Source organism: Pieris napi, chromosome 8 (genome assembly GCF_905475465.1).
Source record: "Pieris napi chromosome 8, ilPieNapi1.2, whole genome shotgun sequence".
NCBI lineage: Eukaryota > Metazoa > Arthropoda > Insecta > Lepidoptera > Pieridae > Pieris > Pieris napi.
This window is the reverse complement of record NC_062241.1, coordinates 790,305-806,559: the sequence shown is the minus strand read 5'-3', so window position 1 is coordinate 806,559 and position 16,255 is coordinate 790,305. Positions and strand designations below refer to the sequence as shown.

At 33.9% G+C, this 16,255-nt stretch overlaps 2 protein-coding genes across 3 annotated transcripts; one reads left to right on the top strand and one right to left on the bottom strand.

Moving 5' to 3' along the window:
• The first annotated feature begins 312 nt into the window (after positions 1-312).
• Positions 313-1,960, top strand: LOC125051779 (intraflagellar transport protein 57 homolog). Its single transcript, XM_047652336.1, has one exon. It carries the CDS (start codon positions 806-808, stop codon positions 1,925-1,927), a length of 1,122 nt encoding a protein of 373 aa, XP_047508292.1. The 5' UTR covers positions 313-805; the 3' UTR covers positions 1,928-1,960.
• Positions 1,949-15,824, bottom strand: LOC125051778 (xylosyl- and glucuronyltransferase LARGE1-like). Of its 2 annotated transcripts, none has more exons than XM_047652334.1 (14): positions 15,749-15,824; positions 15,057-15,405; positions 14,445-14,643; positions 13,932-14,146; positions 13,242-13,442; positions 11,832-11,960; positions 11,171-11,323; positions 10,727-10,904; positions 10,529-10,659; positions 9,759-9,914; positions 8,808-8,990; positions 8,129-8,221; positions 7,433-7,563; positions 1,949-2,852 (listed from the first exon to the last, which is right to left on the bottom strand). In XM_047652334.1, the coding sequence occupies exons 2-14, from the start codon at positions 15,282-15,284 to the stop codon at positions 2,720-2,722; spliced, it is 2,130 nt and encodes a 709-aa protein (XP_047508290.1). In that variant the 5' UTR covers positions 15,285-15,405; positions 15,749-15,824; the 3' UTR covers positions 1,949-2,719. The 2 variants fall into 2 exon arrangements, with proteins under 2 accessions (XP_047508290.1, XP_047508291.1); XM_047652335.1 differs by having other exon boundaries at positions 15,610-15,749.
• Between the last annotated feature and the right edge of the window lie 431 nt (positions 15,825-16,255).

Sequence of the window (16,255 nt, the reverse complement as noted above, 5' to 3'; positions counted from 1 at the left end):
AAGTTGACCTATTACACGTCCTTCGCGTCCAAGCACCCGATTGGAAAATGAACTGATTCCACAACTGATTGTGACAACAACAATCAATGACTTTACTTGAAATAGTCTGCCCACCTATGTCCTCTAGAAATCTATACATTTTATATAAATAATCACGTCTTTAAGTAGTACCTAATATAGTTCCTACTTCCTCCCAAATAAGGGCAACGCGTAAAACGAAGTGAGGGACGACCAATCCTTTTTTACAAGGATTTCAAAGCAGGGATTGTCATATTGAAATACAGATTCTCGATCGCAAAAAATCTGGATTGGAAATAATTTTAGATTATAGATCGAGTAAAGAAAGCGGCCGTATGACTATCTATAGAAATATATATTTATTACACTTTTTGTATCGAAATCATACAGCAGTGACTGATAGGGTGGACTAGCGACAAAAGCAATTAATTAAAGCGTAAGTAATACTTGAAAACATTGTATATATTTGTATATGAGAAAATATAATACATAATGCCACCGCACATCAAAAGTAAAAGAACATAATACAAATTCAAATGCAGTGCATCATCACAAGTATACGTGGACAACATCACGGACCTTCTAACAGTGACAGGGCGAGATTGTATGTCGTTGCTAGGCAACTGAATTTGTAAACACGCGTACACGGCCGTTGGTGTAAACAAAAACATCAAATGTTCAGCATCTTTAGAGTTATTTATACTATATCTATTCATAATATAATAATATTACCTAAAACTTATAATAATCAGGAGAGTGTAACTAGTATAATTAACAATATCGAACCATGGATCTCAACATCATGGACAAGTTGCGGCTGTTGAAGATAGATACTGAATTACGACCAGAAATCAAAATGAAGCCAATGAGCCGTTATTATTTCATCACATCAACGAATCCAGGAGAACAATTCTTTGTATTTGCTTCAACCGCTGCATGGCTCATACGTAAGACCGGAAAAGCCTTTGAGCAACCAAACGAAGAAGACGACCCCAACTCAATAATCGCTAGCATCGTCGATATTCTACGGGAAAAGGATATAACAGTTGATTTCTCATCACACAAATTGAAACAAGGTTACGGTGAGCAAGTGTGCTACATTCTAGACGTTTTAGCAGATGAGGTGCTCAAAAAAGAGGACTTTGAGTGGCAAAAACCAGTTATTAATATAATCGACGCAGAAGAAACTGTAGATGACGTCGACCAAGTGGAAGATGAGACGGAGATAACACTTGACAAAGTAGAAGAAGAAATGGCGATTTATTCGGAAGAGTCGGACGGAGAAGTCGCTGGTGAGGAGGAAAAGGATTCTAGTAACTTTGGAAATAAGGTACACGATTGGGAAGCATGGAAATTGGAGCTGGAGAGAGTAGCACCAGCGTTGCGACTCAAAATAACGGCTGATGCAAGAGATTGGCGTGCTCGGCATGCGCAAATGAGATTATACAAAGATGAACTATTAGAAAGATTTAAAACAACAAGTTCACAACTTAAGAAAGTATACAGCAACATTAATTCCTCAATGGATAAAATCAACGCGCGCGAGAATATATTAAACGAACAATTCGAACCAATTGTTCGTGAATATGGTGCCTTATTAGATGAACTTAATAAGGTAACAAATGAGTCCAAAGAAGCGAGCGCAGGGTTAGCAGAGAAGCAGGAAATTTTAAATGAATTAACAGCCAAAGTGGAAAATATAAAGCAAAGAACGGAATCGCGGGGCTCGTCAATGAATGACAATGCGCCTTTGGTAAACGCGAAGAAAGCTGTGGAGACATTGAAAAAAGACATTCAAGAGTTAGATTTTCAGATTATTGTCCTCTTGTGGATGTTGATATCGAAAGAAAATCCGAAGACCAATAGCTATTTGACGAATGAGTCTAAAATGATATCTCGTGTGTATTAAGAGGATTTCAATAAAAATCAATTAAGATTGCAATTTATTTATTGATAATTTAAAATAATACATGTTGAGTCTTAAAATATAGGAGGTACGCGTGACAAGCTTTGGTTACACAAAAGCAAATAGAAAATACCTATAAAATAATTTGGTTTAAAGGAACGATTTTTCAAAAATATTATGCTTTACTTAGTATATTAAATTAAAAAAATATTATTTAAATTGTCTAAAAAAGGCATGCAAAAATAAATCTATGGCAAACCATATTCTATTTGAATGCCCGTTTTCATATATTTTAAACACAAATAAGCTTTAAGTTCAGCTGTTAATAACTTTGGTAAATAATGTACTATCGTTAAACGTTCGTTATTGTTGAACAGTGCCCCGTGGGCGTTTTTACAACTAAACGGAGACAGAGTATTGTTCGATTAGAACTCGTGTAGAAGAAATCTAAAGTGTAAAGATTATTGTAATGATGTCTACTTAGCAATTTATAAGTTTGGTATAGGAAAACTATAAGGTAACTTTAGAACGTAATTTTCTGGTCACATTTTTGAGACGCAAATTATATTTTTTTAAACATCGTTATTTAGGCATAACAGAATGTAGTTTTAGGTACATAAAGTAGAAACGAGCATTAAAACACTTAACTAATAAACAACCTACGATTTAAATTTGTAAAATGAACACAACATAATATGAGTACTTTCGTTATTATAAGAATCTCTTAGATTTTATTAATAGTCTATTTAAAAAAAAACGTATCAGGTAAATACTGGTCACGTAGTTCTTTGGTATTTAATAATTTCTCTGATTTAACAATAGACTCTTAGCTTGAGCCACGAAAGGCGAATCTTTGGCCGACTCGAAGGTGACATTAAAGCGTTTTCTTAAGTCCTCTAGGAACTCCTGCTTAAGAAGTGATAAGCATCTGAAAATAAATATGTACGAATTACATTACAGTGGACACCCGGTAATACGACAAACATTTAGCAGGCAGTGTCGAATTTGTCGGATTATAGAGAACTGCCAAGACCCCTATAGTCTGGATTTTTTTACAAAAGAGTACCTGTTAATCCGATAAACTACAGATACAATAGTGTTGCCCAAAATCGGTCTTGGTCTTGCAGTCTTGGTCTTGTTCTTGCGTTTTTGCAAGACCAAGACCAATACCAAGACCGCCTTATTATAGCAAGACCAATACCAAGACTGAACCCTGCAAGACTTGAGCAAGACAATACTTAAGCCTGCAAGACTCTTGCGTCTTGCAGTTAAGACAAACTGAGATTTGGGCGTTATTAAGTAGGTATTTTGTTTCAATCCCGATTTTGAGAAACGTTCCCCAGTATCAAAACCGTAGGTATCACAAATCATAACACTAAACTAAGGGCTGCAGTTGTATTTGTAATTGGCAACGTGCCGCTCGTCTGAAAGCACCCTGAAACGTATTGTATTGATTAGGTAGGTAAGTACTTATTATATTTCAACAATTTATTAAGTAGGTAGCGTGTTAATACTCACAAATCTGTTCCCTAATAACTTTCTAGCAAAGTTCATACCTTGTAGGTATCTACCTATAATAATATGTTATGCTTGTTTATGTCTAATGTGCAGATCTAACGTTAGTACTCGTAGGTTGGTATGTGCTTAAAATTATATAAACATCATGTAGGTGTGAAACTTATGTTTCAAAGTTTATATTATTCTTCTATTTAGCAAAATTTAAAACTAACAGCGAGTCGAGTAGGTCTAGTAACTGTTTCTACGGCAGCCAATACTATGGTACAGACGCCAGCACATCAAGCTACTACAATCTATCAAATTTCTTCAAAAGATTTTCAAGTTTATCGCTAAAGAATTAAGGTTCAAAGTTGATTGGGGAAATGTGACGTTCTGCGAATAAACTGTTGGTCGGTCGGTGTATTAAATACCTACTTATTTGATAATTTACCGACAAAGACGCCGCGGTTTGCAACAAGTGTAACACAGCATTTGACACTGAGCGCCGCATTCGCCGACAAAGAGTACGGACAGAGGCACACAAATTTTTACCTATTTTGGTAGGGTTGGTATAGGAGTATAAAATTAAATGACCTTGAAGATGTCCCAGCAGTAGGTAGGTATAAATTGAATGCTTTGAGTTTTTTTTATTTAAATACATTCTCACACTGGCTTGAATTCGAACACTACAGCGTTAAAAGCTGTCGGGCGAGATGATAATTAATAACTAAGTAGGTATTGCATCTATTGAATTGCGAATATTTTGATTTCGAAATAATCATTGTTAATATCGGTAAATGATAGATAGTGAGTGATACCTAGGTACTAAAATGTGAGCAGCAAGATTGAAAAGTGTATATGCCATGTCAGTGCTTTCAATAAGTTTATTTTAAAAAAGCTCTCTAGTAAGATTTAGAGTTTACCATTCAATTACACACAACATATTATTGAAAAACAAAAATTATGAAAAAGATATTTAGACTGAGTACTTAGGGTCGATTCGACCAAACAAGAGTAAATCTTAATCTTAGAATAAATCGTCAGTTAATCAGGAGTAAATAAATTTTACGTTTTACCAACTACAAATTCTAAGAATAGTGGGCTTATTCGGGAATTGCAACTATACCGCCGTTTCGCACGGAATAACAGCTATTCCTAGAATAATTTAATGGCGTCAGTCAGTCCAATCAGCTGATTTCTGTCATTTCACAAATATGTATTCTGTGTTTTAATTTCAAGTCAACGCAACGCACTAAATTAATAGTCTGGCATTGTATAATGAAACGTTTAAACAATTTAGTATTTATTTATTTATTAATTATTTTTAGATTTTTTTATTTTCTATAATATTAGAATGAAATTCAACTAGGCTCAACAGAAGTTCCTTTTTAGACGAAAGCCTCAAACTAACAAGAAATAAAAACTTTTTGTCGTCGTTTGACACCTGTTAAAAGCTACTTTTTCACACTATAATACGGCAAAATCGAGTTGACATGATGTATGCTCTTACACTGTCCCGTTGTAGAACAACATTTATTTGCCGAGTTTTATTTTCGTTCACCATTTTCTTGCTATTCGCGTATTGTTATTCCTAGCGCAATTATACTATTGATTACGTGGACAAACGACTATGGATTTACTCGAGATTAAAATCATGGAATAGATTATTCTTGGTATAGTTACTCGTGTATAAATTGAAGTTAGGTCGAATCGACCCTTAGGAAATTAGTAGAAAAAATATTCTATCGTGGATACCTAGTTATTAAAAAGTGGATAAACGTTGTGTTTACTTAATTTTATTTTTCTGTGCTAATGCCAACATTGACAACCCCACCAATATAGGTAAAAATTTAGTCCGCTTCTAGACTTTGTGTTGCCGCCGTCGCTTTCATGTCAAAGGTCGCCGCCACTGCCCATGTTCTACAGAATAAAATAAGTTTCCGGGTTCTCAGAACGGACGCAAATAGATTATGTTGTCCTCGCAAGGAAGAATGTAGTCGTAAGGATAGGTAGATTTTATAAAAATTGTTGTAAGTAATAAAAATATACCTAGTTTATATTATTACTAGCTGGCCTGGCGAACATCGTACCGCCTAACAGTCGATTCTTTATTTGTTTAAAATACTTATTCTGCTATTCGGGACACCGGTCTAGCTAGTAAGATAAAAAAAGAAAATTGATAAGACAACAAATACATTATGTCAAAAAATTAAAAATTTACCTTCCCGGAACCCCTCCACTAACACTTGAACTTTATGCTATGGTATTAAAGTTCAAATTCACTTTTAAGTATTATTACGAATATTTTGTATGGGAATATAGAAAAGTGTTGTTTTTAGACTGATTCACTCAATTTTATTTTAATTTTTCTCCGTAAGAACCATCTTCGTACTTCAAGGTATATTATTAAAAAAAATCAGACAAATCGGTCAAATCGGATTTTTAAAGTCAAGGTGCTTTTACAGCGTAACCGAGTATTTAGAATATAAGTTTAACAATTACTCATAAATGACTTCTTATTATGACATTTGCATGCCTGTTATTGTATGGCTGACTGTGCGGACTTTTCTTGTTGTTGTTTTTATTTATTTTGTACCACTATCATTGCAAATAAAGGATTTATTTATTTATTTATTTAAACCGTTTTCATGTTATGTCGTGACAACGGAAAACGGGTTTCATTTTTATATATATAGATTACCTATTATACCTTTTTAAAGGACATTGCACTGCAAAATTGGAAGTGGGTGATTTTAACAAACTTGAAACGTGGAAAAGCTCCAAATATGAGCGACGTCATATTGAGAATTGCAGTGTCGGTTTATCAACTTCTATCGTACCTACTCTAGTAGCGACTATTGTCTTCAGCGATGATTTACTAAATAAATAAAAATAATCGTCGTGTTACCTACACGACGATTATTTTTCTAAGGAATACAATTTTGTTGTAGTAGGTACCTACATCGTTTCTTACTTACACATACTTTAACGACAGTACCTACGTAGCAAAGCGCGCCAGTCACGAGTACGACAAGTTGCCTAAAAAATGTACCTACGCACACTGTAATGAAATCTGCTAATCTCAACACAATGCCTGTAGCCTGCCTGCTATTATTGGTTGATGAACATTGTACATTGGTGAATGCTCCAGGATAGCCCGCAAGCCCCCACAAATAGCAATAGGCTAATAGGTATTTGCAAGTCTTGCGAGACTTGCAAGACTCTTGCAGCAAGATCAAGACCAAGACCAAGACTGAGAGCGCAATACCAATACCAAGACCGAGACCAGGTGTATTGACGCAAGACAATACCAAGACTGGCCTAAGTCTCGTCTTGGTCTTGCATTTGGGCAACACTAAGATACAATGATAAGATTCAATATGTTAAATGTATGTACTCTGAAGTACAAATCATACTTCATTATGAACGTCAGTAAATGCATACTACTACTAATAATAGTTATATCTTGTTCAATCATGCATTAGCGAAGATTGTCCAAAGAATATTCAATAATAAATAATATACAGTGTCCGATTACAGGGGGTGACGGATTAGACAGGGGGTGACGGATTAGACAGGGGCCGGATTACCGGGGGTCCACTGTAATTTGAAAGGGTTTTCACATTTTTACCTAGGGTTTTGTTTATAATATTATTGTCAAAACTTTGTTGAGCAGTCGGCGTAGTGGCGTGCGACTCTCAACCTTGGGGTAGGTTCGATCCCCGGCTGCGCACCAATGGACTTTCTGTCTATGTTGCCCACATAGACAGAAATAACACGTACCGTGAAAGAAAACATCGTGAGGAAATGCATGCCTTAGACCCAAAAAGTCAGTGTGTCAGGCACAGAAGGTTGATTAACTACTCGCCTATTAGAAATTATTATGGAACAGCTACAGAAATCTGAAGCCCAGACCTAAAAGGTTGTAGCGCTATTGTACAATATATATTGTCAAAACTTTTTAACATCTGTGGTACGATAGTTTTATATGAATAGTAAAATGCTAGTTACATTCGATAATGTGGATCCGCCCTAAATGCAGTGATGTCAGGCGAAGGCGCGTGTGGAGTGTGTACAACAAATGCATCTGGCAACACTGTTAGTCTGTAACCCTGAGCTTTGAGCTCTACGCTGTGGGATACCTGGAAAGAGAAATTATTTAATTAAATAAATAATAAACGCATATTGGTGCGAGTGGTTCCATGAATTGTGGAAATAGAAACATTTATGTTTTTTTGGTCCCAGAAAGATTTCATTAAGTCGAATTTAATTGATGTCGAAAAATGCATAGGCAAGGTCGAAATACCACAGCCTGGTCGCAGGCCAAATAAATACAAAATATTAAAATTATATTGTATTTATATAAAAGCCTGTTACCGACGAAAACATCAAAAAGTCACAAAATAATTTTGGATAGCGGAAAAGTGATTTGTTTAAGATAGCTGAGACCCTAAAGATATCAAAGGAACGTGTCGGACATGTCTTAGATGGATATAAGCTCTGTTCAAAGTTGGTGCCGCACGAGCTTAATCGACCAAACATAACATTACATACAAAGACAAAGCAATTATAACAATGATTTTAAATGAAAGCAGAATTAAAATATATCAACACTGAATTGCCAAAAAATTATAGAAAAGGAAGTCAGAGAACAGACCCATAAAGGTATTATCAGTTCAAAGCAAAAGTAATCTAATCATTTCTTACCTTATTCCAACCAAATCCAGAGAACCTTGTATCGTATTTAGGAACTGATCTATGTGCTACTAAATACGGCTCGTAATCTGATTGCCATTCCACCTAAAATTAAAAAAAAAAATTAGCTATGGTTTTTTTAATGCAACAGCAGGTAAACCCGCAGGAGGCTCATTAGATGTTAAGTTATAACGCCGCCCACACACACATTTCAAGAAGGCTCGCAAGTGCGTTTCCGGACTTTTAAGACGGTACGTTCTTTTCTTAAAGGACCCTAAGTCAAATTGGCTCGGAAATATTTCAGTGAGCAGCTGCTTCCACATAGTGGTGGTGCGCGGCAGAAATTGCCTTAAGAAACTCTGAGTTGTGGAACAGGTCCGCTGTTGACCGTCGAGGTGATACGGGTGGAATTCCGTATTCTGCCTCGACGTCCGATGATGAAACAGCTGCATTCATTTTAGTCTCGTCTAGGACCTTTACAATAATTTAAAGAGTTATTATAAACTTGTTTTCCTCAACTTAGAGCATTCCTTTTGAAAATCTATCATTAATAAAGCTTTACAGTAAAATAGATTTTATAACACTAACCAATAAAGATGCGATTGCAATTATTAAACACAATAAAATAATAGGGTCTTGAAAAATATATTTTTAAATCAATAAAAGCGAATTTCAATCAAATCCCTACTACCTCATAAGGCGCAGTGGCGTTAGCCCATCTCGTATAATTGGTAGCGCGATGTCCCCTGGGCCATTCCCTGGCCCGGAAAGGTCCCACGTCCCCTCGGGACGAAAGCCGTGCCAACAATGCGGCTTTGTACCGTGGGACAGAAGCACGATACCGCTGTGTCTCGAATGCTGGGACTACTAAGCACTGAAATGATCGAATCGAATCTATTAAAAACTAAGAGAGATGAAAAAGGTACAAGCCAGTGGTGTATGTTGTGGAGCCGATGTAAAATTAATTTAACATTAAAAATATGGCATTTTGTTAGAATGGCAAAGTTAGTATATTAACTCTTATTTATAATTAAAGTGTCCTAAATAGTTTCTAATAAGACGAACATGGGTTTAGTTAGTCATCAAATTTATTACGTTTTAAATAAATATATTGGTAAATGTATTGCGTGTTGTTCCCACGAAAATGTAAGTGCGTGGTCCTCTTTCACCATGCCTCCTGCTGATAGAGGACCATCTATGTTTTTAATTTATTTAATTATAATTTATTACTAAAGATGTCATGTGGAACATGGTGTAATGGTTGCAGCTCCTTACAAACATTGGGTAAAACAAAAATCTTGACGATTAAAAAGAGTGGCAAAGAGTTTATTCAGTCAGTTCTTCTCGTCCGTTCTATGCCCTTGATTAGAGCTTACAGTAAATGTAAAATAAGAAGCATTTAATATGTATTGCTTTATTGACGTTCATAAGTGTACATTGTATTACCTAAATGAATAATGAATTTTGAATTTTGAATCTTCATAGTGAGTAATCTTGCGCAACTTGAAGTTGTGTGTTCGATTAGATGATTATTAGATGTGTATTAATAAAACATGCCAATAGAGAAATAATGAAACCAGAGACAAAACAAAAGAAGTAGATAGTAGAGCACGAAATGATTTTTTGTCTACGCCAATAATACCTTTTTCTGCGGATACGGGTTAATCAACTTAATAGCGGCTCTCAAATGGGCATAAAGGCCGGCCATCGGGACGAAGTCCGCGTCCATAAGGAAAACATAGGGCGTATTCACATTCTCGAGAGCCACGTTACGGAGATAGTTCACTGGGTAATGCACCTGTGGGTGATATTAATATCTTTTAAAAGGGCAAAAAAATAAAAACAATAATAATTTTCAAGATTCATTTACGTATACTTCTGTATTGGTTTTGCTCGATTTCGAACCAAAAATACAGTAAGCATTCAAAAAATATATAACTTTTATATGAATTATTATCGGTTAGACTAGTTCCCCAACTTTTGAGTCGTGCCCTTAGCCTTTCTAAAATTCTTGTGCCCAATGCCCAACATACATTATTTTTATTGTATTAAATAAATCTTCACTTAAGAAACTTAAATGAATGGTTTTAGGAAGAAATTATTAGGCAATTATTAACGAAACACAGTAACTAAATTTTTAAAACATATACTTATAGAAAAACTAAATTTTTGAATAGCCCCCCTTAACAATAAAATTTCCCCCTGTGGGGGCTGAGCCCAACATTGGGAAACACTGGGTTAGACAGATCAAAATGGCGACATCTGGAAGAGGCCTTTGTGACAAGCTTACTTATAGTAATAGTAAATAATCTATAAAATAATTTTAAAAATACTCGTAAAGTACCTACAGAAGTATAAATGAGATTTTTATTAAATTTGTACTTATGAAAAATAATAATAAATATGAATTACCGAATCATGTTTGAAAACAAGATGATATCCGATGTTCCTCCGAAAGCTTAGGGTTTCAGACCAATCACGGATGAAGCTTTCCAGCTTCGTCACTTCACAATCCGACAAATAGATGGCAGCACTAAGGGGTCCTGCATCGAGAATAGAAATTTATAAATCTGATAAATAACTCATACAATATTATATATTTATGTTTACCGTCCCAATATTTGACAAGTCGTTCCAAGAACTGCAGTCTGTCCATAGACAATTGCAGTACTAGAGTGACGTCAAAACCATCGACACTAGAGTAGCTGTAGTCCATGTAATAGAGGTGAGTGCGCAGTTTGACACGTTGTGCCGCGCGAAAACTTAGACATAGATCCGAATGATTCATCTGAAAAACGTTAATTAACAGAAATGTTTCTCACATAAACGGCTAAAGCGATATTTATGAAATTCGCAGCAGTTGTATAAAATAAATAAACAGATTTTTTACTTAAATGACGGAAGTTTCTTTTAGTAATAGATCTAGACAAATTATAAGCCGCGTTCTTACATAAAAAGAGACTTTTTTCAAAGAAAACTTCAAATCGTAGAACAATCCTAACGAAATACGTGAAAAAAGTTTAATTTAACTTAAGATAATTGTTTCTACCTCACCTTGTAAGTAACAACTTCACTCTCAGAGCACCTATGCAGTTTTTCCCTCAAAAGATTTCCGTCAAAATTAACGTAAGACAAATGAATGTTTTTGAAATACTCCGAATCCCTAATTCTTACATTATATTTGCTTGGGGAGTTCCAATGGATTATCTAGAAAAGAAATCAAAAATTATTTTTAAATCAATAATACTTAAGTTAAGATTACTTTTAAATTTAATACGGTCATACAAAAAAAAACAATTCTTACTTCGTACCGTGGTTCCTAAGGTTTTGTTGAATGAAATCAAAGAAACAAATAAAAAATGATATTAAAAAAAAACATCCAGATATCTTTATATATATAATTCTTCTGTGAGTGTGTATGTCACTGAACTTCTCTCAAACGACTGGACCGATTTTGATGAAATTTTTTGTGTGTGTTCAAGGGAATCTGGGAATGGTTTAGATAAACGAATCAGCCCGCCAGATGGCGCTGCAGTCGGTACTTTCATACTTTGCTTTACTAATCGCTTGAAATATCATGCAGGACAACGTCTGTCGGGTCCACTAGTATTGAGTTATAAAAATATTAACATACAGTCAAGAGAACATTACTAGTAATTTTGTATTGCATAGACTTTAGCCATTATTTTTAGAAAATCAATAAATAATGAATTACCTTAACATTATTAACATCTTCGCCGTAACAGCCCTTTGCCAATGTCTTCATGGACATCTGAACATTGTACTGACAACTTATATTGTATACAAAATTTGGATTTTTCTTTATTATTGCGTTTATTACATCCTGAAAATAATAACTTTAAAAATGAACCTAATATATGTTTAAATAATATGTTACTGTTAAAGCTCGAACTGCAGTAAATCCTAAGATATTCCAGTAAAACCTAAGTAATCTACCAATTCCTAATGGTAAATGTTCCGAAAGGTTTGTGATTCGAACTCTTACCACCATTCCGTTGGTAAATCTTAGGATTTACATTAATGGCACGGTAAATGTTGAAAAACAAAAATAATTATTAAGTTAGACTAGCTTATGTAAGCATTATGTTTTGTAAATTCCAAATAGAGAACTACTGATTCAGTTAGATAGATATGACAGAGATTGAGATATTCAGAGATATACGTTATGTGTTTTTTCAAAATAATTTAAATAAATTGGTATTAGTTTGTACTTATTACTATCATATGATACCTTTATAATACTATGTACTTGCCTGTTTTGTCTAATTGTACATTAAAGTAAATAATTAAGAATTACTCATTGTTTTATTCCTAAAACCAACATCTACCAGCTGACAGTGGTAAAACCTAGCATATACTGAATTCGAATGGTGAAAGCTCGAAAAAATCGTCGTATTTTCAGAAATACTTACATTTACCAACTCATGTCGGTAAATCCTAAATCTTAAGATTAACCGTAGTTCGAACTTTTATAGTAACATATACACCAAAAGAAGTGAAAGTGCGTTAATCTGTTTAGACAGTAGGAGGCTGGTAATCTATTACTAAAAAGTATTAAGGAAACATACAGTAACTATGGGAGTACTGTATAACTTTTTGGAATCGCTGAGTTACGGAATACCAGCACTGAGGAACTTTTGATATGTTATAAATAAAGACATCATAATAACCGTTTTAAATAAATATTAGAAATGTTAGCGTAAAATCTTATATGTATATAAAATTCTCGCGTCACAATGTTCGTTTGCATTCTTCTCCGAAACGGCTCGACCGATTCTTATGATTTTTTTATTGAAAACTTTTTGTTTTTATTTTTGTATGATACAACATACATACAACCCTTAATTGTCACCCCTCTACGATCAACCCCTATTTTTTATTATAGTAGATAGTTATTTTTGTTGAACTAAAAAAAAATTCCTAGAAATAGTATTCATGGCAAAACAACGTTTGCCGGGTCAGCTAGTATTTTTATAAAATTTGACTATAAGTTCTACACATCGTACATATGGTAATTTTCCAAAAAAAGAAACATGCATATTTTGTTACTAGCTGTGCTGCAATCAAATATAAAAATGTAGATAAATATAACTGAATACTATACCTGATCAGCCAACGTTGTCTGTTGGAGCTGCGCAAGATTCTCATTAATCGTATCATGCCATACGAACGTCCAATCCGTGACCGTACGTAGTTTATGGAGATTCAACAACATTACTCCCGTGTTGTAGCCACGCCCTAACGCTGGCCAACGCTTCGTTTTATCGTAATACCAATTACTTTCGTTTTCTACAAGACCTATAAACTGATTGGGAAATTATTATTTGACGTCACTGTATAAAGATTTGTAAAATTTTACTAACGCGTGTCAGTCTACTTTAATTAAATTTTTTCTTGTTACTACAATCGCAATGGCCTTTTCTATTTGACAGTTAGATCATTAATATTATTATTATCAAAAAGATATAAACACGAATATATTATGTTATTTAAATACTCTTATGTTTCAAGTTAACTGTGTCCAGTTTGTGTTTCCACCACGCCAACTTCTTTCTATTTAGGATCTTGTATAGAATAAATAAAATAAAAAAAAAATAAAAAATAAGTGCTTATCACCAATTGTTAATTGATATTACTTTTATATTACAATTGTAACATGTTAAAACGAAACAATTGTTTATATGGCAACATTGTTTTGTTAAAGTTTATACATATATCTGCAGTTCTCACTTAAACCAGAGACCATTAGATCATTCTGAAACAACTTACAACTGCAAAATAATTTATAATTTACCTGATCACCAGTCATATTCCTGAACATACTCCACAACTCTGCTATATTACACAGAAAGGTCAAATCTGCATCGAGTACTATGACCTGTCTAAGACTATTTGGCAAGATATTAGGAAACAACAATTTGACTAGTGCATATATTCCTGAATAGTGACTGTTTGGAATCCAACGGACTTCTGCTAGGCGGTTCTGGCCATTGTACGAAGTATATTTCACTGCAAAGAAAGTTTTTTTAAAAGAGCAGTGTTGGCCTAGTGGCTACAGCGTGCGACTCTGATCCCTGAGGTCGTAGGTTCGATTTACGGCTGTGCACCAATGGTAACATTCAGTCGAACGGTGAAGAAAAACATCGCGAGGCAACCGGCTTGCTTTAGGCCCACAAAGTTGATGTCGTGTGTCAGGCAGTAAATGTTAATTATTCAATTAAGAAAGCAATTTAAAACACTTTGTGTTTTGTTCCATATGAATTAATTACAAAATGTATTTTATGTCATAAAGTTTCTTTCAACTCACCATCAGGTAAATCCCACATATCAAAAAGTGTTCTAATTGTATGCTCAGACATGTTATCAACTATTATATGAAAATGTAATGGATTTTGTCGATGGTGAAGCAGAGACTTAAGCATTGGAGTGATATTTCTAGAACATTTACCCATGCAGACAAGAGCTACATGCACGGTTTCACATATTGTGCCAGCAACATCGGCTATCTGTAATTGAAAGAAAACATTTTTAATCATATTTTGTCATTGTCAGTGTTTACCCAACTGCAGAGAATGTGCCATGAAGTCAAAGTTACAGGCAAGACAGAAATGTCATAAATGAAGGAGAATTACAATACACTTTTACCCACTTAGAGTATCAAATTGTATTATTTTAATAACATGGAGAAAAACCTAGAATGTTTCTCAGAATCTAGGATACCAAGAAAAAATCAATTATTATTGCTGAATGTTACACAGTTAATTTATAAACAACATTTTGAATACCATTCAACATTATTTACATAGTTATAATATGTCACTTTAGAATCCCTTATTTTTAAGTATGTTAATGTGTTCTCATGAAGAAACTTAAACTAACTTAATATAGGATTGTATATAGTCTAAAGATTGTAATTTACCTCAGGTACGCTATATGTTACTTCAGTATCTGCAGACAATTGACGCATTACAGAATGAGATATTTGAAGTTGTTTCTTAAACACAACATTTTGTGTTTCAAGTATATTAATTCTTGAAATTAACCACCAATAATAAATAACTGAAACGGCAATCCAAAGTCCAAGTGGCACTCCTAGCCAGGGTCGAAGAAATAAGCAGGAAAAAACATTTTTTGATGTTAAATTCATTTTTCACAACATTTTCTGGATATTGTTTGTTGTAGGCGAAAAAAGAAGAATTGCATTGATGCGTCTGTGGAGCATTTCTTCATTCTTCCTGACAATAAATTATAGTCATCCTGGCGTCGACCTACAAAAGCAGACAACGATTTACATACCTAATGCTACTTAGTGACTTAATGGTCTTAAAAATTTATATATTCAAAGTTATTATGGCGTTTCTTACAATGGGGGACAGTCATATAAAATGAAATAATGTACATGGATAATAAATTCAATTTAAATAATGTTATGCACAACAAACTAAAAAATCTAATGAAAGTACAAACCGTACCTAAGTATCCGTGAATACCTTGACGATTTATCACAAGTTTATAAAATATCCTCTGGTTTAATAGTTATATATCATTTTATTTAAAATTTAGTGAGATCATCAATTTTATTTTAAAAACATAGAATTTTTAGTTATTTACCTAAAATCATTAATATTATGTCGGTCGGAACTCTGAAGGTACCAAATTACAATACAAAGTGAAGTAAATAACAACAAACCACTGTCAAGTGTCAAGTTCCAAGTCATGTCAATTCGCCGCTGTCATTTAGGACGTATCTTTTTAACTGAATGTATGTCATTAGTCATAGTATAGTTAACGAACTTAACTCTTTACCGCATGATTTTTTATTTATTCACGAAATATTTACGATAGGAAATATTAAATAAATAGACACGAATTTAAGGGCTTTTATATTGCTTATATTTAGAATCTATTAGTTTTTTTGTGGGCACATTATGCCAAAAAGCTTATGTTGTGTGGTGTGAAATCAAATTTTGTTTCATGATAATTAATAACGAAACTCTTCTTTCATAATCAATAATAATTTTAAGATGTAATATTATGTTTATGTACATATTTTGTTTTTAATTAGCTTATCCCTTTATTTCCTTATGATGTCTTTGATTATTTTTTCGCGCGTGTAGT